The sequence below is a fragment of the Podarcis vaucheri genome (genome assembly GCF_965113315.1).
Source record: "Podarcis vaucheri genome assembly, chromosome: 2".
NCBI lineage: Eukaryota > Metazoa > Chordata > Lepidosauria > Squamata > Lacertidae > Podarcis > Podarcis vaucheri.
Genome location: NC_138760.1, coordinates 77469367 through 77494261, shown reverse-complemented (window position 1 = coordinate 77494261; position 24895 = coordinate 77469367). Strand labels below are relative to the sequence as shown.

Below are 24895 nucleotides of genomic sequence, written 5' to 3'. Positions count from 1 at the left end.
CCATGGTTTGAAGTTGGCTTGTTGCTTTTTAAAATATTGAACCATGGCCCATGGTTGATAGAACACAACAACACAAGATAGTGTGAAAGAAGAACTAAATGCTGGTCAAGTAGCCTATGCTAAGATAACCTAAGCTGTGAAATTTCTCTGGATACGTCTCCCCGCTCCCCAAAAAAGCTTTCTTTTTTAAAACCCTACCAGAATAAGAATTCCACTTGGCAAAATTTTCTCCACCTACTGCCATTCCTTCCTCTCTGAAATGCAGCACAGTGTCCTAGAAGAGCATTAGGCTTAAAGCGTAGTGGAGAATGCAAAACAGTGGCCAGTACAGTTACTGCCTCTGCCATTTACAGAAGCAGCCAAAAAAACACAAAACCCTTGTGGGGGGGCTGCTACTGCCAATACTAATGATGAGCCCACTCCCAAGAAACTTGTTGGAAAATTTCACCACCCCCTGGTTAAAATTGGTTAAATGGTTCACCACCACCCATTTTCTTCGAAAATAGGGTAGAGATTTTCAACAGCCCTATACAGCATACAGCTCTGTTGTAGTGTTACATGTGAACACAGTCATGGTACGTGTGGGTATATTACACCATGCTTCATTATAAACTAAGAAGGTATAGGACTTCCCTCTGACCATTGCTTGCAACTGGTGAGTGAGTCACATGTCGCTTGTCTTTGCTGCCACCAACATCAAGTTGGCAGCCTGGCAGATCAGAGAACCTCCTGCCCCCCTACTTAGGCTGGAATACTGTTTGATGCTGCTGCTAAGAAACTGTCACATCAGCAGGTCACTTTGGAGACAAATGTGCACATCAGAATTAAACCAACAGGTATCAGCTCAGTTCTTCGGAAACAAAGAATATCTGGTGTGGTTTAGCTTCTCCTCCTCTAGATGGTGCACATTTGCAGTGCATTCCTGGGAATAATATTAGCCCTATTCTGCATTCCTTTTTCACTCATGAAAACAATGTGTGAGTATGGCTAGCCCCACTCATACCTTTACATGCCCACTTTCACCAGCTTATTCAGTTAACCACCAAGTCCAGTATGTGCAAAATTTGATTCCTATGAAAGAGTACCTTGAAATAGTCTGGTAAGTGTCTAATGAGGATGTTTCATCCCAATGGGCTTCATCAGTTGTGCATGGTTCGTTACTGTATATAACAGCTACATGGATCTTATTCATGATAGATTCTCAGTTGGGGAAAACCGGGGAATATCCAGGAATCCTTGTCTTTGTCTACCTGTGCTAGCATCTACCAGTGCCAGATTCTTATGTCTACCAACCTTATCATCCCCATTAGACACTTACAAGACTATTTCATGGTACTCTTCTAAGGAATATGTCAGATAAAAAATACAAGAGAAGATGAAGAAATTAGAAATGAATGTGCTATGGGACTGACAAAATAGGAATTGCATTTTGTACATACTGGATTTGGTGGTTAACTGAATAAGCTACATTTTAATATGTTATGTCACGATGTTGATTTTGAAGTTAGGAGAAGGTGTATCTAATTTTGAGAAGTAGTTTCTAGTAAATAACTTTACAATTGTTATTACACAGCCTATTACGTTTACGTGTTTTTTCAAGTGGATTTGCGTAATATAGGCATTCTGGTGGTTTTGATTTCACTTTCACCAGCAGTCAGTGTCTGGCAGCTGAGCAGAGGGGTTTCTGCTTCCCTAATGGAGCAACCTCATGAGAACGTAAAAAGAGCTTGCTTGACCAGACCTATCTAATCCAGCATCTCATTCTCACCGATGCCTGTGAGAAGCATGCAAGCAGAATCTGGCTCTCATGCACAGTTCTGGGGCTTCCCTTGCCCAACCCCCTGGAAGGGAAATCAGGGGGGAGAGTGAGAGGAAAGCTTTGCAGTGTCAATAGTTGTCAGGGGTTCAGAAGCAGAGACGCAGAGAAGGGTGGAAACAGAGAGCGAGGGGGAGGAAGCCGAAGGGAGAATGAGTGATGATGACGACCCGAGATCTCCAAGCCTAAGCAGTGAGTCAGAGGACTCCCAAAAGGGAGCCCCAGTGAGCAGAGCAAGGGGGGGATCCGGGGGGACACCCCAGGAGGAAGGGAACAGAGGAGATTCAGAGAGCAGCAGCTGGAAGTCGGGACCCACGCTCATAACTGAGGGCGGCAGCAGCTGGAAGTCGGGACCCACGCTCAAGACTGAGAGCAGCAGGGAGGAAGGTAGCCAGGCATCGGGTTCCGGAGGCTGTCAGCAGGAGGGAGGGCACGAGTCAGGGGTGGTCACGCCCTCCTCAGAGAGCGAGGCAACGGTTAAGAGGAAAGTAGAGAGTTGGGCGCGCGCGCCAAGTTCAAATGCAGCGGAAGCTGGAGCAGTAAGCAGCCCGGAGAGTGAGCCAGGTCCTAAAGCCCGCCGCAAGGAGGCAGAAGGATCAGGGGGGTCAGCGTCAGAGGAGAGTAGAAGGGAGGAGGCCCAGGGGGGCAGAAGGACCCAGAGACGTAGGGAGAGGCGAAGGAGGTGGAGCAAGGCTAGGGTATTAAGCTGGTGTGCAAGAGGCGGGGACTCAGACGGGTCTTCGCCGACCTAGAGCAGAAGGTGTAGAGCTGCACGCTGCAGTTCGGAAATGAAACCTGTAACTCAATAAAGACTCCTTTAAAGTGGACGCTGTGTGGCGTGGTCCTATGTGAGCTGGGACCTGGTAGCAGCTCTGACAGTAAGACCCGTCTCTTCAAAGCTTCAGAAACCTGAAACCTCGCAGCGGGAGCAGAAGCCGCTAGGGGAGGAAGAGGGGTGTCTGTAAGCGAGCTCACAAAGGTTAGCAAGATGACGGAAGAACAGAGGATCTCCGCGCTGCAAGAGGCAGTGACCCAGTTGTCCTCAGAGGTATTGGCTTCCAAGAAACGGGAGGAGGAGACTACAGCCGCCTACAGAGACCTACACGCCAGGTTTGAAATGCTTGTTAAGCAAGGGCAACCGGGACCCAGACCGGAGGGCGTGGGATTGGCACGGAGAGCAGGAGGGCTTGTGGCTCACTTCGATGGGACTTTGCAACAGTACCCTAATTTTAGAGCAGACGTAATGTGCGCACTGCAACTGCTGGCAAAAGACTTTAGAGATGAGGAAGAGAAGGTGGGGTTCATATTGTCCCATTTGCATGGGGATGCCAAAGCCTGGCTGCGCAATTTGTGGAGGGATAAAGATCCGGCGCTTCAGAATGCAGATGCCTTTATCAAAGCGATGGATGCGTGTTTTTTGTCTACTATTGATGTGGATCTTGCCAGACGGGAGATTCATGGACTAAAACAAGGGAGGGCGAGCGTCCGGCAGTATCACGCCCGATTTTTTGCGCTGGTCAGTGCTTTAGAATGGGATCGGGATTCGCCCCCTGTCAGAGACCTCTTCTGGGAGGGTCTAAGTTCTGCGGTTAAGGATGAAATTGCAAGGGGGGAGAGGCCCCGAAGCACGCAGGAGGTGGTCCAAAGGGCGCTGACTGTGGGGGTGAGGCTGGAAGAACGTCCATGGTGCAGAGATGAAGGACGTGGAGGGCGCGAAGCAGCGAGAAGTTTCTCTTTCGTTCCGAGGGAAGCAGCGCGTGCGCAATCCACACCTCCGCCAGGAGGGGGAGGGGAACCGATGGAGGTTGGAGGTGCAAGGGCTCAGTCAGCAGCCAGAGCCCTAGCACCGGCAGCAGTGAAAGCGAAGCCTCCTAGAGGGAACAGGAAGTGTTACATCTGCGAGGATCCAGGCCATTTGGCGAAGGAGTGTCCCCGGAGGCTCCACAAGCACACTGCAGCCTCAGCAATGGTGACTGCAGCAACGCAGCAAGGAGAACCACAGCAGGGAAACGACGATGTCTGGCTGGAGACGGAGGCACTGGGGCCCAGCCAGACGCATCTGTGAAGCAGTCCCCAGCAATCTTGCAACCCACGGATCCCCTCCCACCCAAACCAGTAGTGCAGCTCACAGCATCTCTCCAGCTACCCGACGGCGTCACTATCGAAGTGCCGCTTTCTGTGGATTCTGGAAGCAACGCAGACTTTATAGCGCAGAGCTTTGTGGAGCAGCACGCTATACAGCTATTGCCTGCCACTCTGCCCCTGCAAGTCGTCACAGTGGATGGCAGAGAGTTGCTAGGGGGGCAGGTGGTGAAGCAGACGCCACCGATGGTGATGCGCCTTGGCAACCACAGGGAAGTCATCAGTTTTAATGTCACCCAACTGTCGGACACGCCCATTGTGTTGGGCATGAGTTGGCTGGACAGGCACAGTCCGACACTGGCTTGGTACCAGAGACAACTGATCTTCGGCTCCTCTTATTGCGCAGAACACTGCATCCTGCCCCGACGGGAGGGAGAGGAGGAGGAATCACAACTGCAGTTGGGAACGTTGCAAGCGGTCCCCCACAAATACGCGAGCTTTTTGGAGGTCTTCTGCGAGAAGGAGGCGGACAAGCTACCCCCTCACCGGCCATATGACTGCAAGATTGACCTCCTACCGGGGGCGACGCTGCCGAAGGGGCGGCTATACTCCATGTCTGAAGATGAAATGCAAGAACTCAAACAGTTCATCGAGCATAATCTGGAGCGTGGCTTCATCAGAGAGTCCAAGGCAGTGGGGGGCAGTCCCGTTTTCTTCGTGAAAAAGAAAGACACGCCCCAAAAAAGACTAGTTGTGGACTACCGCCTTTTGAACCAGATGACCAAACCGTCTGATTACCCCATGCCCAGGATTGACGACCTCCTCGCGACGGTGCGCAAGGGACGCGTGTTCACCAAGTTGGACCTGCGAGGGGCGTACAATCTCATCCGCATGCGGGAGGGCGATGAGTGGAAGACGGCCATGTTCACACCGCTGGGCACCTACGAATACAGAGTTATGCCCTTTGGATTACAAAATGGCTCTCACTGTTTTCAAGCTTTTATGCATCACGTGTTGGAGGGACTCCTCTACAAGACATGCGTCTGCTTCCTGGATGACATCCTGATTTTCTCTGACTCGCAGCAAGCTCACGACCGAGACGTGAGGGAGGTGCTCAGCAGGTTGCAACAACATAGACTGTACGCCAAGCTGGAGAAGTGCCAGTTCGACACGACGGAGGTGGATTTCCTGGGATACAAGTTGTCGGACAAGGGGATAGCCATGGACAGCACCAAGGTTCGTGCGGTATTGGATTGGAAAAGCCCGCGCAACCGGAAGGAGGTCCAGCGGTTTGTCGGCTTCGCCAACTTCTATCGCAAGTTTATCAAGGGGTTCGCGATGCAGACGGCAGCAATTACGGACACGCTCAGCTCCAAAAAAAAGAAATTCATCTGGACGGAGCAGGCGGAACAGTCCTTTCAAGCGCTCAAGCATCTCTTCGCATCGGAGAAGCAACTGCTGCATATCGACCCCAGTAAACCGTTGAGGGTAGAGACAGACGCGTCGGACAGAGCCGTGGGAGCTGTCCTGCTGCAGCGAGACCCGCAGGGGGTGTGGCGGCCGGGAGCGTTCTACTCCAGAAAGCTCAGCAAGTCGGAGCAGAACTACACCATCTGGGACAGGGAGTTGCTGGCCATTCATGCAGCTTTCAAGGCGTGGAGGCACTTCCTAATCGGCGCCAAGCACACGGTGCAGGTCTGCACGGACCACAAGAATCTGGAGCACTGGCGCACGGCTCAGTTCCTGAACCAGAGGCAGATACGTTGGGCGGAGTTCTTTGCTGACTTCAATTTCCGAATAGAGTACGTCCCAGGCGACACCAACATCATGGCGGATGCACTGTCCCGAAAACCGCAATACCTAGAAGAGGTGACGCCAGCGGCGGCCATGCACATCTTCGCACCGACGGCGTGGGCGTGTGCCTCAGCTACAGTAGACCTGGATGCGGTGCGACGTGCATTGCGGGACGACTCATTCGCGCAAGACAAGATGGCGGAACTGCTCAGAGGCACGGCTACCACGGACGAGTTCCAGGTGCGGGACGGCTTGCTCCTACGCAAAGGGGCTGTCTATGTACCAGGAGACGACCTTCGCGCCAAGGTACTGCAACAGTTGCACGACGCACCCACGGCCGGTCACTTTGGCACAGAGAAAACGATGGAATTAGTCGCGAGAGACTTCTGGTGGCCCAGGCTGAGAGGAGAGGTCGCGGACTACGTCGCGAGGTGCGACACCTGCCAGAGGGCCAAGCCGGTACACAGACCACCGGCGGGACTGTTAGAACCGCTGCAAACACCGTTTGAACCGTGGGAGAGGGTGGCCCTGGACTTTGTGACGGATTTACCCAGCTCGAGAGGCAAGACAGCTGTGCTAGTGGTGGTGGACTTGTTCACCAAGATGGCACATTTCATTCCGTGTGCGAAGGTGGCCACGGCGGAACAAACCGCCAAACTGTTCATAGATCACGTGTTCAAAGTGCATGGCCTGCCACGGTCTATCCTGTCCGACCGCGGACGCCAGTTCATCTCGTCTTTCTGGCAGAAGCTGATGGGTTTTCTAAATGTCAAGGTCAATCTGGCATCAGCAAGACACCCGCAGACCAACGGGCAAGCAGAGAGGGTCAATGCCATCATGCAGCAGTACCTGAGATGCTATGCCAATCAACAGCCTGCGACGTGGGTGGATTACCTGCCGCTAGCCGAGTTCGCTTACAACAACACGAAGCACGTGTCCACAGGAGTGACGCCGTTCTTTGCCAACAATGGGAGGAATCCCAGAACCTTCCCGGGACTGGAGAGAGTGGGGGAGGGAGAACCACAGACGGCGGACGCGTTCGCGTCAGAGCTGCAGGCGGTCCACGATCAACTCAGACGGCAGCTGGAGCTAGCTAAGCACGCCTACAAGGTGCAAGCTGACAAGCACAGGCGGGTTGGCGAAGTGATCCAAGTGGGAGACTGGGTCTGGTTGGCAGCCCACGCAGTGCCGACCAGGTCGCTTGCCAAGAAGAAGTTGGGGCACAAGCAGATCGGTCCGTACCAAGTCGAAGCGCAGATCAACCCGGTAGCTTTCCGACTGGCGCTGCCGGAGGGTTCCAGAATGCATCCGGTGTTCCACAGGTCGGTGCTCACTCCCTACAAGGCACCTCACAGGTTCCAGGAGCCAGGGACGGCGCCAAGTCCGCTCCGGGAACGGACGGAGACGCGGGAGGTGAAGCACCAGGACCACATCAACGAGGTCACGGAGATTTTGGACTCCAGATGGGGGGAAGAGGGAGTCGAATACCTCTTAGCCAGAGAGGGCACCCGGGCCAGCGCCAATAGCTGGGTACCAGACTACGCTTTGGAGGAACCCCTGCTCAAGGACGAGTTTCATGCCCTCTTCCCACACAAACCCATGCCAGCGAGCTTCTTCGACGACTGGTTGTTCACACCCACACCTGACAGCGGGGAGGGGGGAAGGGGGGGCTTCGAGGGGGGGATGGATGTCAGGGGTTCAGAAGCAGAGACGCAGAGAAGGGTGGAAACAGAGAGCGAGGGGGAGGAAGCCGAAGGGAGAATGAGTGATGATGACGACCCGAGATCTCCAAGCCTAAGCAGTGAGTCAGAGGACTCCCAAAAGGGAGCCCCAGTGAGCAGAGCAAGGGGGGGATCCGGGGGGACACCCCAGGAGGAAGGGAACAGAGGAGATTCAGAGAGCAGCAGCTGGAAGTCGGGACCCACGCTCATAACTGAGGGCGGCAGCAGCTGGAAGTCGGGACCCACGCTCAAGACTGAGAGCAGCAGGGAGGAAGGTAGCCAGGCATCGGGTTCCGGAGGCTGTCAGCAGGAGGGAGGGCACGAGTCAGGGGTGGTCACGCCCTCCTCAGAGAGCGAGGCAACGGTTAAGAGGAAAGTAGAGAGTTGGGCGCGCGCGCCAAGTTCAAATGCAGCGGAAGCTGGAGCAGTAAGCAGCCCGGAGAGTGAGCCAGGTCCTAAAGCCCGCCGCAAGGAGGCAGAAGGATCAGGGGGGTCAGCGTCAGAGGAGAGTAGAAGGGAGGAGGCCCAGGGGGGCAGAAGGACCCAGAGACGTAGGGAGAGGCGAAGGAGGTGGAGCAAGGCTAGGGTATTAAGCTGGTGTGCAAGAGGCGGGGACTCAGACGGGTCTTCGCCGACCTAGAGCAGAAGGTGTAGAGCTGCACGCTGCAGTTCGGAAATGAAACCTGTAACTCAATAAAGACTCCTTTAAAGTGGACGCTGTGTGGCGTGGTCCTATGTGAGCTGGGACCTGGTAGCAGCTCTGACAATAGTCATTGTGCTACCTTCCAGTAACAGAATGGGCTACTTGAACCCAGCCCTGTGTGTGCAAATAAATGCCTGGATAGGATTACTATTGTTAATGTATCTGTTGTGAACCACTTGAAGTATAGTATTTGCAGAAACCTGACTTGACTAATACTCTGTTTCTCCCAGGGAATGAAATGTTTGCATTGACTTCTATAGGCAAGAACACATTTGAGATAGGAGCAAATTAGGGTCATTCCTAAACTACAGGCAGCTTGAATTATGCTATAGATTGTTTCCCCCGCACCCCACATTTTATCTTTTGTGAGTCACTCAGACCTTCTTGGTGGTGGGAAGCGATGCATGGATTCAATTAACTAACTAACCAAATTAACTTAAATGTGGGAGAAATGAAGTTGCTTCCATTGCAGGCATTACTGAGGTGAAGGCAAATCCTAGATCCCATGAGCAGCTCTAGCATTAAGGACAGAGGATAGATTTTGCCCTAACTTCAACATCACAGATTGCAGCCCGTTTTTGCCCACAAATGCCAATGGAAGCCAACCTCCCTTATGAAGGAAAGTAAATTCACCTCATAAAAGACTTTGAAGCACAAAGCTTCTCACAGGTTTGCTCCTTTAATTAAACAAGATCAGATTTGCATACAGAAGATGGTCATGGGAACCCATAAACCTTTAATTAATCTCTTTTCATAACAAGAACTGCTTTAGTAAGGGTGCTGAAACTGCTTTGTTACCTTGTAAGCCCCAGGAATGATGTAGCTGGTTCCATATGTGCTAGAACAGCTTTAAAATAACTCCTCTTTCATTATTGCAGTTCACATTACCTCTCTGTGGACTTACCCTCTCTCTTTTCCATTTTCAGAGACTGGCTGATGCGGCTGAGAAATTTCAGAAAGCCCATCGTTGGCAAGACAACATCAAGGTAAACCTCTTTTTTGTGGCCTCTAATCATATCAAGGATTGAACACACACCACACCACACACCCTGCCTGCCTGCCTCTTTGTCTGTCACACACACTTCAGTGTTACATGTGCTGTCAAACCCCTTCTTGCAAGTGAACTTTTTTGAAACCCAGATGCAATGGGTGTTTGTTTGTGTGTCCAACATAAAATAAGTACGACTGATGTAAGTGCTTCTATAAATACATATGTCTGGTAAAAGAAAGGCCTTCACATTCCAGCTGCTGCTCTGCAGTTCACAGGTTTTCTCTCACTATGTTTACATCAGGGTTCATATTACATTTCAGGCACTTTAGAGGTGGGTATGGCTCTATCAATGTGCTCGCTCCTTTGGAAATTCATTGTAGGTCAATATAAATATTAAGTGACCAAATTAAAATAAATTCTTGAATACAATGAGGTCCTTAAAATAAATCCTTTCCCCTCTGCTTCTCATTCTCAGAATACTCAAAAAGCCATTATGTCTTCATTCTCTCTATTTTCCACTTCCATTTTCTTTCTCTGCCCCATCACTCCTTCTCCTTTCCAGCTCCTTGGTTTTCCAGAAAGCTCTGCATTTGCAGGTGCCCTGCTATTTGCTTGTTAGTCTCCCTGTGCTGGCCAGCCAAAATGAAAGTAAATTCAGTCATTTTGAGCTCACTTTTAGTATCGCCTCTACCTGCATGTGCAGGTAATAAGACGAGGCAAACAGCAGGAGATGGAGGTAAAACTAACAATTGAAAGCTTTGTTTTTGATTTGCTGTGGAGAACTCTGTTACGAACATGCCATCTTAATAGCTCAAGAGGCATGATGTGCTAACAGGTGGCCCTACAGGCAAGGGTTTGCTCAGTCCAGTTGTTGGGGGCGGGCTGGGTTCTCGCATATGAGAATACAATGGCATTCACATTTTAATAATATTTGATGCAACTCATTCCAGTTGGAGTTTGTTCAGGAGGAAGTGAAGAGCAATCTAAGATGGTGACAAGCAAATGTTGCTGTTTTAATGATTGCATTTGACTTTGTAATTATGGCGGCGCTAAAGCTCAGCAAGAAATTGTGGCATTCTGCTCGGAAATGCATTTAAATTGTTACAGGAAGACAAAAGAGAGGGAAAACTCCCTTCCTTTCAGAGATAGCATTAGGGCAAATAAGTTTCTTAAAGAGCCAGTGTGGTGTGGTGGTTAAGAGCAGTAGTCTCGTAATCTGGGGAACCGGGTTCGCGTCCCACCTCCTCCACATGCAGCTGCTGGGTGACCTTGGGCTAGTCACACTTCTCTGAAGTCTCTCAGCCCCACTCACTTCACAGAGTGTTTGTTGTGGGGGAGGAAGGGAAAGGAGAATGTTAGCCGGTTTGAGACTCCTTCGGGGAGTGATAAAGTGGGATATCAAATCCAAACTACTACTACTACTACTACTACTACTTCTTCTTCTTCTTCTTCTTCTTCTTCTTCTTCTTCTTCTTCTGTCTGGTTTCATATTCTAACTGATAGATACTACAGGAGAGCAGTTCTCTGCTTCGGGGGGCATCAGAGTGTCCCCACTAGACACCATCTTCATTCTTCTTCTCTGCTTATAGCACAGTGTTATGCAGAATATGTAGGGTAATCTGGTGGGACAGGCAATGAGGTTAGGCTTGATAAAGCTTGGGATCTCTTTCCACCTTCTTTTTCAGCTTCCTCTCCTAATATAAATGAGCACCTTCATCACCAGAATCAACATCCAAACCTGCTGTCAGTGAAAGGGTATAATGCCTTTCCTTTTGCTGTCTCTTAATAAAAGGAATCCATATTCTGATAAACTGATTTAGAAGAATGGGATGGTGGTTGTGGGGAGCAAAAAACTCCCTGCAGTGAAGTTCACTAAAAACAACAACATTGAAATGCTGAGTCCCACCCCCTTGCCAAAACAACAGTTCTCCCAAAGCAAAGGGCACGTTCCACAGCTTGCCATTCTGCTTGCTCCCGTGAGATAGATTATTTTTTATAGAGGTAACTTGACATTCCTTTTACTTCTTTAAAGGATCAAAGGGCAAGCACTCTGAGCACTGCTAAAGTCTGTGGTTATAACTTTACACCTGAGTGAGTTCGAGACCTGAGAGTCAACCAGAGCATCATTTGTGAAAAGACAAAGGGGTGAAACACACACTGAATGGCAATGTGCAACCCATGAGACCTCTTGTGGCACAATGGAAATTTCTATTAAGGAAGGAGGAAAGAAGAAGGAAAGGACATTAGGGCCTGTGGTGAATGGGAAAATATGGAGTGTACATATGTGGAAAACAGGGAAGTCAGGCAGGAATGGAACCTGGAAGGACCCAAAAGAACATGTGAACATACTCATGATTCTGGGTATTCGTAGACCCCTGCACTGGGCTTTGAATCCCCAACAATCAGCAGATAGTCAGGATTTTGAATAGCCTTGCAAAACCCCTCTTTGGCCCATCCATGACTTTACCTTCCCCTCACCTGATGTCATGTGCGATGTCAGGTGGAGAATAGGAAGGCGTGGCTTGACTAAAAATGGCCTGGCAGTCCAAAAGTCCACAAGCCAGAAGTTCCCCATTCCTGCTATAGAGGCTGCCTTAACAAGTAAGCCTTGACTTCTCAATAAATCAGAAGCTAAAACCTATTTAGGGAAGGGAAGAGGTTCATTTCATATGAGAAATATAAAGTTGTTGGTCATTCATGCACAGGATCCAAGGGCCTTTCCTGAAAAAAATGCTTCTGTCCTGCATTTTCCCAGCACTCAAAATAGTTCTTCCATTGCCCTTATAAGCACTGAGTGGAAGGTGGTTGCACCAGTGACATGGGCATGGTGACTCTTACACCACTGCACACTTTATCAACATAACCCTGCAACTTTTTCATGTCTAGCAATAACAGCAGTTTGTGGTAGGCAAGGTTTGCTACCCATGTGTTTGACTTCTCTGCATTTTGTTTCATAAGCCTAGATTTATTCAGTGTTTTGCTGGCATGCCAAAGGCACAAATTGCTCTGCTTCACAAGTTATTTTCCCGTGTTGGGCAATTTTACTGTTAGTATGAATTATTGAAATATACAAAATGTCCATAACAAGTGCTGCTAAAGCAAACTGGCTTCCAGATTTTAGGCTTTGAAAAATTAGCTGGCTCTTTATAGGAATTGCATCCCACCCATCACCTCTTCCTCTGCAATCTTTAATGGTATCTGTAGGGGAAGCAGCTTTTAAAAATAGATCCATGCCTCACAATGAGGAATACATAAATACCTGCTTCTTATTCAATCAGAGATGGGATAAGATGCCTGTGAAGAGTAGGTGTGAAATTCACTTTTTTTCTATTCAGGTATTGTTCAGATTTGTTATAACCCCAATGTAAGAGATTCTATGTCACTATTCAAAACTGAGTAGGTTTAATTTATTTAACTCTCACTAACTTTGGTGGCACTATTTCCAAAAGCTATGTTGAGAATGAAAACCTCTGGCCCATGCACCTAACCAAGCCCACTCTTTGGTAAAATCTTTTGTAAAATCTTTGATTTATGCCAGAATATTCTCCCCTGTTTCTAAAATTAGGCATTGTGTGGAGAACATACATGGGAAGAACCCCAGGGTCAACTTAGGAAACCTAAGGGTCATTAATTCAGGAAAGACAAAAGAATGTAGTACTTCACACGATGCATGGTTAAACTATGGACTTTGATACTATAATATGCAATAATTACCACCTACTTGGATGGTAGGTGGTAAGGTTGGATCCTTAAAAGAGGATTCGACAAACCCATGGAGGATAAGGCTGTTGATGGCTGCTAGTCATGATGGGTGCTGCTTTGGGTTCAGAGTCAATAGGCTTCTGAATGCCAGTTGCTGGAGAACATAATCAAGATAATGCTATTGTACTGGTATCCTACTGGTGGGCTTCACATGAGCATCGGGTTGGCCACTTTGGAAAAAGAGTGCTAGACTAGGTACTCCTTTGGTGTGATCCACCAGGCCTTTTCATATGTTCTTAACAATAGACACCATAGTTTACCCCTCCCTCTCCCCTCCTCTGTATGTAGCAGTGTGCATACCATGGCAACTATAGCTGACTTACTAGGATCTATTGGGAGCAAAGGTGGCCTTGAGCCTCTTCTGCCTGTAGCAAGAATAGAGCACGATTCTTTCCACTTGGGTTATGCTTTCATCACTCCAGCTTCCATTTCCTTAAACCAAAGCCCACAACCAAGTGGGTTTTATTGTTTCAGTTTACAAGAGAAATGCCCTCAGATGCCCGTTTTCTCCTTGGAAGACAGACAATATCTCTGGGCTTCAAGGTCGCCTCCCTGACAACTCCAAATTGCTAGCTCTGAGCCTGATTCCCATAGGAGCATCTCCACTCCCATCAAGATATTATTAACATCACTGGAGCACAAGCACAGGGAGCCAGAGGGCAGCCTCTATGCTTTTCTGCATTTCAAAACAGCAAGACTAGCAGGCAATGGCTGACTCATGCAAGCAGACATGAAGTGAGCAGCTAAAGTTATTGTTCCAGGAAAGACAGATGAGCCCCCACAGCACTGAGGTTAGCACACTCCACCTTGACCTGTCCCTTGATTTGGGTGCCTCAGAGCCTAGCCCCTCTTGACAACATCAGCATCAAAGAAGGATTTTCAGCTTTACAATTTGGCATTTGTAATGGGCACCTGTCTGGTAAAATCTTTGGAACAGCATAGCAAATAGATTTTAAATGTATCTTTATTCTCTCTTTATCCACTTGCCACCACGCTGAGTGGCTTAGATGCCAATCTGCCCTTGCCTGGTGTTTTCTTTGCTGTAGCAACCCGAAGGATGTTCCATATTAGTCAGCTACAAACTTCCATTTCTGTGGATTATAATCACTGCTGTATGGACTTTGGATCTTCAGGGCAATGCAAACGCAGCACTTATCCAGAAGGAAAAAGCTGCCAGTCAAAATCATAATTATAAAACCGTACAGTACAAGAAACAAAAGCCTGAACGATTCTGAGATTTGTGTAAAGTTTAAATAGAATTTACAATTCCATATTCTTAGGAGTTCCACAAATATTTCAGCATGTAGCAGCACAAGTTCCTCCTCCTCAATTTCTCCAAGAACTATTAAGGATTTTCCATGGCTTTTTAAACAGGAAGCGTAGATTCAAGGTATGGGATTTGCATCTTAATAGATTGGTACTAGAAATATGACATAAACTTGTAAACAGTCAAATTGATTAACAATTGCACCAGGCCTACCTAGAAAAGAAGATAGATAGATAAATCAGGACTGAACATTTCTATCAAATTGTAATCTAATCATTAGTCACATAATTGATTCAAGAGTCTTAATTAATATCTTGACATACACAAGGCAGGCTAGATTATCATAAGGCTTTCGCATGAATGAGCAAATCTTCTGCTCAAAGCAGTCTCACTGCTATGAAGTTAGTTTATGTACCTGGCACAGGAATAATTTGAAAGATTTTGAGACCCCTCTGTCTGTGTGCAGCAGAGTCTAATCAAAGTGTCACAGGCTACTGCTGCGGGGTTGGGGGCACACTTGCTGTGGGAGTGAACAAAAGCCATCTTTGTGGGGTGACACCATGCTGGCTGTTGTTATCTGCCATTGGCAGGAACATAACCTTCCTCCTGGGCTGGTGACAGCAAGAAGCGCTGACCTTAGTGAACAATGCAAAGGCCTCTGTATGTGACTTACTCCCCCCCCCCCAAAAAAAGCCATAGATGTTTTCTTGCCTGTTGTTTGTGACCCATGGGGCATTGTGCCATCATGCAAACATTAGCAAATCATATTTCATCTCTGTTATCTCAGGCATTCAGAACCCCCAGTATAAAGAAGAGCTTAAAGACTCTACTCCCGCTCTCCTTCATCATCTCTGCTATGCCTGGTTAATTCATCTCCTGCACCACTTCCAATCTATTTTTCTCTCTTTCTCTCTCTAGCTTTTCCTTCCTTATTCTTCCTCAAAATTATTGGGAGCTTAGGAAATTTACAAGGAAATAGCACCTGACCCCTATAAGGTACAGGAAAAAGAAAGTAAGGGAATCCGCTTGTCTTAGAAAACAGGGACCAAACAAGAGGCCAAGCAGTTGACTAAGGTTTGTGTGGAAGAGTGGGGGTAATTTCAATATCTTTGCAACCCTGATTTCCCACCTTTGCCTTGAGAGCTTGTGCACCCGCACTTGATGCATCCTGGAAGGTGATCAAGCTGAAAGCATCAAGCTGAAAGCATCTTCCCCAGACTTAACTTCCATTTTCCCCATTCTATTTTATTTTTGTCTAGAAGTGGGGGAAGCTGCAGGTAAGTAGCTGCAGGTAAACAGAGACTGCTCTGCCTTTGAGCCTACTCTCCCCGTTTCTCACATTTCAGGGGCTTTGTGCTCCTTTTGTCCTTCTGTTTCAGTAAGTCCTGGTGAGGTTCTTTTGGCATCAATGGATTCATTGAGCCCAAGCCTATCACTGGCAAAGTAAATATGGGGTTAACTGCAATGCATGTGGCTCCTCTCCATTGTAGCAGACCTATGGGCAAAACAGAAAATAAAAGAGCAAGAGAAAATGAACAGGAAAGAGAGATTCTCATGGATCTCTTTCTCTTCTTGAGGATCTCTTCCTCTTCTCTAACTGCACCATTGATTCCCTTAATCTTCCTTCTTCCCTAGCCCACTCTAAATACTCCTCATTCCAACTTAAAAAGAAAAAAACCTAAATGATTTTAAAATCCTCTTACTGCAGTTGCTGCCGCTGCAGCTGCTCTCTGCTGCTAGCACATCCCGTAGTCCCTTTGCTCCTCTGAGTGTGTCCTACGAGCTGCTTGCCCTGATTAGCAGGAGATGGTGCTGATTCTGCAGAATTACAGATAAGCAGCAGTGAAAGAAAATTTCCTCTGGTACCGGAAAGCAACATTTGGATGATGGCTACAAAATCCGTCCTCTGACTGTGCTCCCTGAGTCATTGTCAGGCAGGCTCATTTCACCACCAGTCCAGGAAAAAGGGTTTGCTCTTCTCTTCAGGCCAGGCAGATCAATAAGCAAGCATTTCAGCGTTATCATCGCCAGTTGCACCTGGAGAATCAGTGGCTTTTGTGGTTGCTATAAACATTTATATTCAGCTCATTAAAAAAAAAAAATCAGGTTGTCTTACAACAAAAATCATAAAGAATTAAACAATAAAATTGTAAAATAAATAACAAACAGCGACACCAGAACATTTAGCAGCATCTGGAAAGAGGGAGTGCAAAACTGCAAATAACAATCTTCAGTCGTTAAACATCACTGAGTTCATAGTAAGAAATATTTACAATGTTATGTAAAAACTTGGACTCAGAATGAGCAGTGGGGAATGCCTTTTAGTGAGTTTTATATTGCTGGGGCCACCACTGAGAACCTCCTGCTACAATGATAGAGTCTTAAGCAGTATCACCTTAAATGTAAAGGGAGGGACCCCTGACCATTAGGTCACATCACGGACGACTCTGGGGTTGCAGCGCTCATCTCGCTTTACTGGCCGAGGGAGCCGGCGTACAGCTTCCGGGTCATGTGGCCAGCATGACTAAGCCACTTCTGGCAAACCAGAGAGGCACATGGAAACGCTGTTTACCTTTCCGCCAGAATGGTACCTATTTATCTACTTGCACTTTGACGTGCTTTTGAACTGTTAGGTTGGCAGGAGCTGGGACCTAGCAATGGGAGCTCACCCCGTCATGGGAATTCGAACCACTGACCTTCTGATCAGCAAGCCCTAGGCTCTGTGGTTTAGACCACAGCGCCACCCGTGTCCATCTAGTAGGTCTCAAAAGGCTGAGGAGAAGGAGAGAAGAGAGGCCTCCTAAAAGTCTTTCCTCTATATTTCCTTCTCATACAGAACCCGAGCTCTTCTCCCTTTAGCTATCTTTGATCTTCCTTCCATTCCCTCTGTGCTCTGGACCATGCCAACCTCTCTTATCCATGCAGTGTACCAGGAGAGAAATGCCAGCTATGACTGGTGGGAAATGCCACAATTTTCCAGACTGTTACTTGCTGAGACATTGATCCTTTGGCATACTTTTCAACAGCAGCCCCTGTTTTCTGTTACATCTGCCTGCCAGATATCTGTCCCTATTTTGCCTTTTGTACACTATTTAGAGTTGTGTGTTTTAAATATTTTTGAAAAATCACTATATATGCAGCCGACTGTATGCAATTTCTTTCCATCCTTCTCTGCCCTCCCCCCCAAAAAAACCCTAGCTGCCTATCTAAACAATAAATATTGCTGAATGCATTTGCGTTCCAGTGGGCCTTCTATAGCAAGGACAGCCAGAGATCCATTGTAAGATTAAACATTCCATCAAGTTGCTGGAGTTTTTTGTTTTTTTTAAAGCGAACTATTGCACTCTGTTTACTATCACAGCTGCTTCAGACGCTAATGTGGGACAGGCTGTTAAAGAGTAAATGAGTGCAACATACAGCAGGGAGAAAAGAGCCTTCAGCAATAGTGGATATGTGTGACAGTGGAGTGCAGGGCACTCAACCAGGGAGCCCTTGATATGAGATGTACACAAGTGTCCCTATTTTCATCTGTGCAATGTTGGGGAGTATAGTGCAAATCCTTTTTATTATCCTGTATTGACTTTTACTGGTTTTCCTCACATCCTTATTGGTGGCTCCCAATGCAAAGGACTGGGGTGCCCTGAATGCCTTGCATGCTACTAGGTACTTTCAGTGAAGAGCCTTTTTCTTGTTTTTATTCTATTTTATTGCTATACGTTTCTGTAAAGATGCAGAGTGCCGCTAATCTCCATTCCCTAGCTGAAGAACAGGGATGCAGGTTATCTTGAAGCATATCTGTATTGGTTCCTTTGCTTAACAGAGTGAGAGAATTAAAACATTCAGTCCTTTCTTTGGGGCATGGCTGCAATTGTTTTTGTTCAAAGTCCTGAGAAAAGGGAGATGGCATTAGGGACAGCAGTCTTGTTACAAAAAGGAAACTGTATAAATAGCTAAAACTGACTGTTATGCTCTCTGAGGGTACATAATATTGGGTTTTTTAAAAAAACAACAACACCTCACCAATTTTAGTGTATATAGCTATAAAGAGAAAATGTTAGAATTGAGCTTTCTAAACTTTTCATGATGGTGACACACTTTTTTACACTTGCATCATTTCGCAACACAGTAATTGTTAGTTTTACTAGCAAACCAGAGGTTAAATCAACCTCTTTCCAGCCCCGGGAGGAGCACGGGGAGCGTTCACACGACACACTGCAATGTCATGACACACAGTTTGGAAAGCTCTGTGTCAGAAGAATGGCCCTGCACTCAAGAAGGACCCTGTGCTCTATAACCAAGGTATTGACAAACCCAAAACACATTCCTATGCTATCTTCATTTCATACATTTCCAAACTAGCGTTTGTAGGACCGGAGCTGCAAGGACTTACTTTTCCCAGAATTGCATACAGAGCAGACAAGAGAGAACTAGTCAGAGCTTTTTGGAACTGGAACTTATAACTCTAAGGCTAGGCATCTTTCTGTATAAGCCATAGCTGCATGCCAGCAGGGCATGTTGTATTAATAGTGAGCAAGTGGCAAGATGCTTCCTAAGGAGCATCCCCCATGGGCCTTATTTTCTCATTTGGACACATGCCTTCTCCCTTGGGCTAGTAACAGCTGTTCTCTGGCTGGTACGAGAAAAGGTTTGATTTTATGCCTCCGTTCTTAAAGCTGTTTCTCAACGAGGAAGAACAGGAATGGCCTCCGCTCAGAATCAATGTAGTTCATAACACTGTCCTGAAAAACACAGGTTTCCTGCTGTTTCTCTTGTTGGGTCATTATTCTTCTCCTTTTCCTTGCTAATGCCCCATTGATGTTATCATTTCCATCAACATTTTACCTTGGTGCTTCTGGCCTTGGTAAGCTTAGGCAGCATTTTAGATTTGTCATTTTGCAGCAGTCTCTCAAAACCAAGCTGCACCGAGTCCTGATGATGTAGAAATGCAGAAGTGTTTGAGTCAAGGTGTTAGCACAAGCTTCCTCAACCTCGGCCCTCCAGATGTTTTTGGCCTACAACTCCCATGATCCCTAGCTAGCAGGACCAGTGGTCAGGGATGGTGGGAATTGTAGTCTCAAAACATCTGGAGAGCCGAAGTTAAGGAAGCCTATGTTAGTGTCTATGTGCCCAGCTCTCCTCAGGAGGGAACAGAGGTGTGCAAAGGTCCACAGGTGCACTCACACAGAGAGAAGGTGTTTGAAATCCTGCACACTTGAGGCACTCCAATGGCCTCAGGAAGGTCTGAGGGCAACCCCCAGGCTCCATCCCAGCATCAAGCTTGAGAGGAGGCTTGGGGCTTGCCCACGTCATGCTATGTTTCTGTGGCACTTGGGGTTTCTTTAACTGATAGGCTAGCCTGTGTTCTGGAGCTGTTCAAAGTGCCTAGGCAGAACATTGTAGATAAAGTGGTACCTTGGGTTAAGAACTTAATTTGTTCTGGAGGTCCGTTCTTAACCTGAAACTGTTCTTAACCTGAAGCACCACTTTAGCTAATGGGGTCTCCCGCTGCTGCCGCTGCACAATTTCTGTTCTCATCCTGAGGTAAAGTCCTTAACATGAGGTACTACTTTCGGATTAGTGGAGTCTGTAACCTGAAGCATCTGTAACCAGAGGTACCACTGTATAACCCTTGTCTGAAGCTTGATGCTGTGAGAAATAGTAATACATATAAATACTGAAATCCTGGTCTTCTGTTTTTGCCTGTTCAGTACATTCTGCCAGTTCTGCTCCTGGCCCCAGCCCCAGCCCCTGGCTAAGAGACCCTGGGCTGGAAATGTGACGTTGCAGATCTGTATCCGGAATGCTCATTGTTTCAGTGCAGCGGCAGCACAAATCCTCTGTTGTACAGGTGAGGCTTCCTGTGCTCCCAAATAAAGGGGGCTTCCTTGACAACATAAGATTCTGTGTCAATCCCCAGAATGGGAAGGTACGTTGGTGCATTCCTTCCCACCCCGCCCCCCTTCAGAGGCACCTTAGATGTCAGTGCTGGATTTTCCTCTCAGATCTCCTTCAAGTAGATCAACCAGCGCTCAGCATTTGTTTCAATAGGACTACAGTCCTGTGCATATTGACTTGGGAGAGGCCTCCACTGAACTCACCAGGATTTCTGAGTAAACTCTTTGTAGATGGACTGTAAGATCCATGGGACTTGCATGTGAGCAAGAATTACTATAGGTTAAGCTGAAGAGGTGCAAGTTTTATCAGGGCCACCAAGAAGTGGCTACAGAAGTACTGATGTGCATGTCCCACAGCCAGTTTTTATCTTTTAAATATGTCTCTAGAGCACCTTTAAAAACAATGTTATGAAGTAAAATTAACAGATACACTTCTGCATCTGCAACTTCTGTTAGATTGAACCAGCCTGATCACTTCTAGCCTCTACCAGCAAATGAGGACATGAATTTACATATGGCACAAATAATATGGAAACTTGATGGTGGTGGTGGTGATTATAATGATACTTTTATTATTTATATGCTGCCCATCTGACTGGGTTGCCCCAGCCTCTCTGGGAAGCTCCCAACAAACTATTTTTAAAAAAACAATAAAACCTCAAACATTAAAAACTTGCCCGTACACGGCTGCCTTTAAAGGTCTTTTTAAAGACATGTAGGGACGCGGGTGGCGCTGTGGGTTAAACTACAGAGCCTAGGACTTGCTGATCAGAAGGTCGGCAGTTCGAATCCCCGCAATGGGGTGAGCTCCCGTTGCTCGGTCCCAGCTCCTGCCAACCTAGCAGTTCGAAAGCACGTCAAAGTGCAAGTAGATAAATAGGTACCACTCCGGCGGGAAGGTAAACAGCATTTCCATGTGCTGCTCTGGCTCACCAGAAGCAGCTTAGTCATGCTGGCCACATGACCCAGAAGCTGTATGCCGGCTTCCTCGGCCAATAAAGTGAGATGAGCGTTGCAACCCCAGAGTCAGTCACGACTGGACCTAATGGTCAGGGGGTTCCTTTACCTTTAAAAGACATGTAGTTTTTTTATCTGTTTGACATCTTATGGGACAATGTTCCACAGAGTAGGCGTGACTACCAAGAAAGCCCTCTGCCTGGTTCCCTGCAGCTTCACTTCTCACAGTGAGGGAACCGCCAGAAGGCCCTCGGAGCTGGACCTCAGTGTCCGGGCTGAATAATGGGGCTGGAGATGCTCCTTGAGGAATGTAAAGATGTGTCCTCTTTTGTGAGTGGGTTGGAGAGCTTAATCTGCATACTGTGTTCCAGGTCTCATAAAGTCCTGTTGGCACCCCTGGGCTTTATAGCTGATTTCTATTGTATTTCTCCTTTTCTGTGGAACAGGCACAAAGAAAGAGGAATATGTAATATGTTGACCAGCAGGCTAGAAACCGTTCCTTGCTCCATTGGTAGCCATAGCCTCATTCCACACAGACCACTAAGCATCACACAGATGGAAAGGGGTATTTGGTCACTGCCAGCATCAACCGTATCTGATTCAGTGTCTATGAGGGGCATAAAGAGGTTAATTACCTTCTTTAAAATGATTTTTCATGCCTGTGGGCCACTAGCTGCAAACTGTTCAGAAATCCTCTGGAAAATATTTTTAATGGTACCAATCGTACCAGTTAATCAGGATGCAGGTAATTAGGAACAAGCCACCCAAATCGGATATGCTCTGGCACCTCTCTGCAAAATGCAGAGCTGCTTTATCAGGATAGCTCAGAGCTGCTCACTTGCATACCTGGGTCGCTCTTCACAGAACACCCCATCTATTGAACCCAGCCCCCAAACTGGTGCAGCAGAATAATTTCTAGCTTAGGAAAGGAAAGACTGGCAGCTTCTTTACTCTGAAACTGCAAAATACATAGGAGAGAGGAAAACTATGCGTAACTACATAGATGATCTAAGCATTCATCACAATGTTTGCAATCACATATTCCTATATCACAGTCTACCGGGGGTGGAGGAAAATGTATTATTTAGGTTGAATATATTTTCGGAGAGATTTTAAGCTTCACATAATCTCATCTACCAACTCATGGAGTTGCTATCAATCTCATAATTTTACAGCTGAAGCATGTGCATATTTGCTCAGTCCCACTGTGTTCAATGGAACCTATTCCCTGGTAATTATGTTTAGGATGTCAATCTAAGTCAATTCTTAGCCCTACATAAATAAATCAAGAATCTCTGATAGCAGCATTACCTGCACGCCAAATATTCCCCCTCCTGTTCATCAGAACAGTTGTTGAGTAGCAGTTGTTGGGATGGCACTGCTTACCTGGCCTCCTGTCATTGCTTCCATTGCTGTGGCATGCCAAGAAGTGGGAGACCAAATTGAGGACTGCCAGCATGTTTGTACTGCGCTGGCCTCACCTTCCTCCTCTCCCCCCATTGTACACCACAGCAAATGCAGTGGCAGGAAGTCAGGCAAGCAGGGCCACACCTCTAACCACTGCTGCATTTGTCCCTGTGAAAATAAGGTGGGGGGGGATATTCAGTGACTTTCAGGGTGTGCAAATGTAAAAAAAAATCTTATTGTACCTTTATCTAACAAAATTTGTAGACTGCCTAACTGTAAGGGGGGGGAATCCTCTAAGTTGTTTATGAGGGTTTTTCTTTTTTACACACACACACATACAGCTTCCAGCTGTGGCAGCCCACCCATGTTCCTAAGACAGAATTTCCCTGCTTAGGATGCTGCAACATTACATAGGATCATTCCAAGAAGGGCATTCTTCTGTGAGAAATGACACTGCCTTCCCAGGGAGATTCCACACCAGCTACATGACCAGGCTGCTACTAGAAGCTAAGGCATCACTTTCGCCATGCCCAATTCATACCCACTCCCAAATTTACAAAATGCAGATGGGCTGAATAGTTCAGCTGAGCGCTAGTTCAAAGCATTAAAAGCAATAACAAGGAAGCCTTGTTGGAAGAGACTCCAAACAAATTGCTTTGTTTGACCCATTTCATCTAAGTTGAGAAGCAGAAGTTCTTCCATTTTGCAGGCAGCTTCTTTTCACATGCCTAATGAAAGCTGAGCATAATTTAAATGTTTGAGATAAATAAATGCAGTTTTTGTATTTGGTTGTGTTTTTAGATGTTTTGGACAACATCTAAAAAGCAATACTGAATGTATTAATAAATTTAGTAAATGAGTACATATTTTAGCACTTACATGTTAATAGCTGTGAAACTCAATGCATAACCTTGGGCCAGTCACAGTTTTTCAGCCTAACCTACCTCACAGGGTTGTGTGAAGATAAAATAGGAAGGAGGAAAACCATGCACACCACCTTGAGCAACTTGGAAGATATAGGTGAGATATAAAAGCAATAAACAAACAGTTAGGCCATTCCCTATTTTATTTTGCCCACAGCAAAACACTCCCACTAATAGAGACCAGATTTCCTCACGTGTGTCTTCTTTAACATGTTTGCTGAATATAAGATATTGTTTCTGTTCCTAAGGTATAAAAATCCTATTCAAACCAACCTCATGTCACCTTAATTCTAAGTGCAATTTGCAGGCCCAGTAGTGGCAATTCTGCATGCAAGTTCCTTGATCTTCAGCAATTTTATAAGAGGTGACTATGTCAGAATCCTTCTTATCTGAACCTATTTATGCCACAAGAGTTTATTTCTGAATAATTGTGTCCTCTATTTGTATTCTGGGTTCTGTTCACATTTAACCAACGTGCCCAGCAAATATTAACTCAGCACCTTGGAGAGCAACCATGTCTCTGCTGTTTCTCTGGACAGCTCTGGGTGGATATATCCAACCCTGTTCTTTTCCAGTTGTCCCTTTGCATCATGCATCTTCCTTATTTATCGATTGTGTATTTACATTCCTCTCTCTTTCATTCTTCCTTTTGTTTTTTAACCAAGTGACTTGTTAATTTTGGCCATTTCTCTCTTTCCATCTCCCAGTATGTCATTTTATAACCTCAAGCTGGAATTTATGACAGATTGCGCCGAACGTGGTTATTTTTGTGTTTCCATCTGAATGCGCGACAGCAGATGCTGAGTGTTTGGAATGCATTAGTGCTAATGGCAGGACCATTAAACATTAGAGTCACTCACTGCAGATGGGTTGCTATGGAAGTTCAGGGGAAAATGAAACAAGAGCTGGAGTGAAAGCGACTGGTAGGCTGTTTCCAGCAATCATCGGCTGGGCAATCAGTCAGAACTGTGATCCCTACATGGAAAGTTTCTTGCTTTTTCTTTTTCTCACCCCCCCCCTTGTTTCTCCCCTGTATTAACCATACACCAGCGTATTCTGTTTTCAAGGTTCTGATTACAGCAGCACCCTTTCAAGTGACCTTCAGTTGTCTAGGAAAGGAAGACAGGCATTCCCTGCACTCTGGCTGTATTCTGTTCTAAATTCTAACCCACAGGCCTGTGTTTTATTTTTATTTTATTCTTCAAAATTTCTGCAGTTAAGAGGATAAGCTAAAAAATAAATAAAAAGCCAGCACATTTGGGTAGTTAAAAGACCATCTTCTCCAGCAAAAGTGCTGTAAAGGCCAGTCGCCTCTTTGAGGGTATACGTTATTGTGGAAAGGTAGGAAAGAGTAATTGACTTCCCCTTCACCGTGAATATGTATGCACTCTAGGCTGGAAATCCAAAGGTTGTACCAGCAGCCCTGCATCTCCTCTGCCTCTCCTGCATAACATGTAAATATACACAGCATTGGAGGCAATGTCTCTGTGTGGCACAATATCCCCTGCTCCTGCTCCAGTCCTTCATCCGCAGCTTACAGGAGTGAGTAAACAGGCAACAGGATTGCTTCAAATCATG

At 46.7% G+C, this 24895-nt stretch overlaps 1 protein-coding gene across 5 annotated transcripts in view; it reads left to right on the top strand.

Moving 5' to 3' along the window:
* The window catches only part of CACNA2D2 (calcium voltage-gated channel auxiliary subunit alpha2delta 2), a 577811-nt gene that overhangs the window by 299113 nt on the left and 253803 nt on the right, over positions 1-24895 (top strand). For all 5 annotated transcript variants that reach the window (XR_014217283.1, XM_082214493.1, XM_082214492.1 and 2 more), the window contains one exon: positions 9043-9102. Coding sequence is in view for 4 of the 5 variants with exons in the window: in XM_082214493.1 (XP_082070619.1) it covers positions 9043-9102 (60 nt within the window). In the remaining variant the exon portion in view is untranslated. The remainder of the gene's footprint in view (positions 1-9042; positions 9103-24895) is intronic.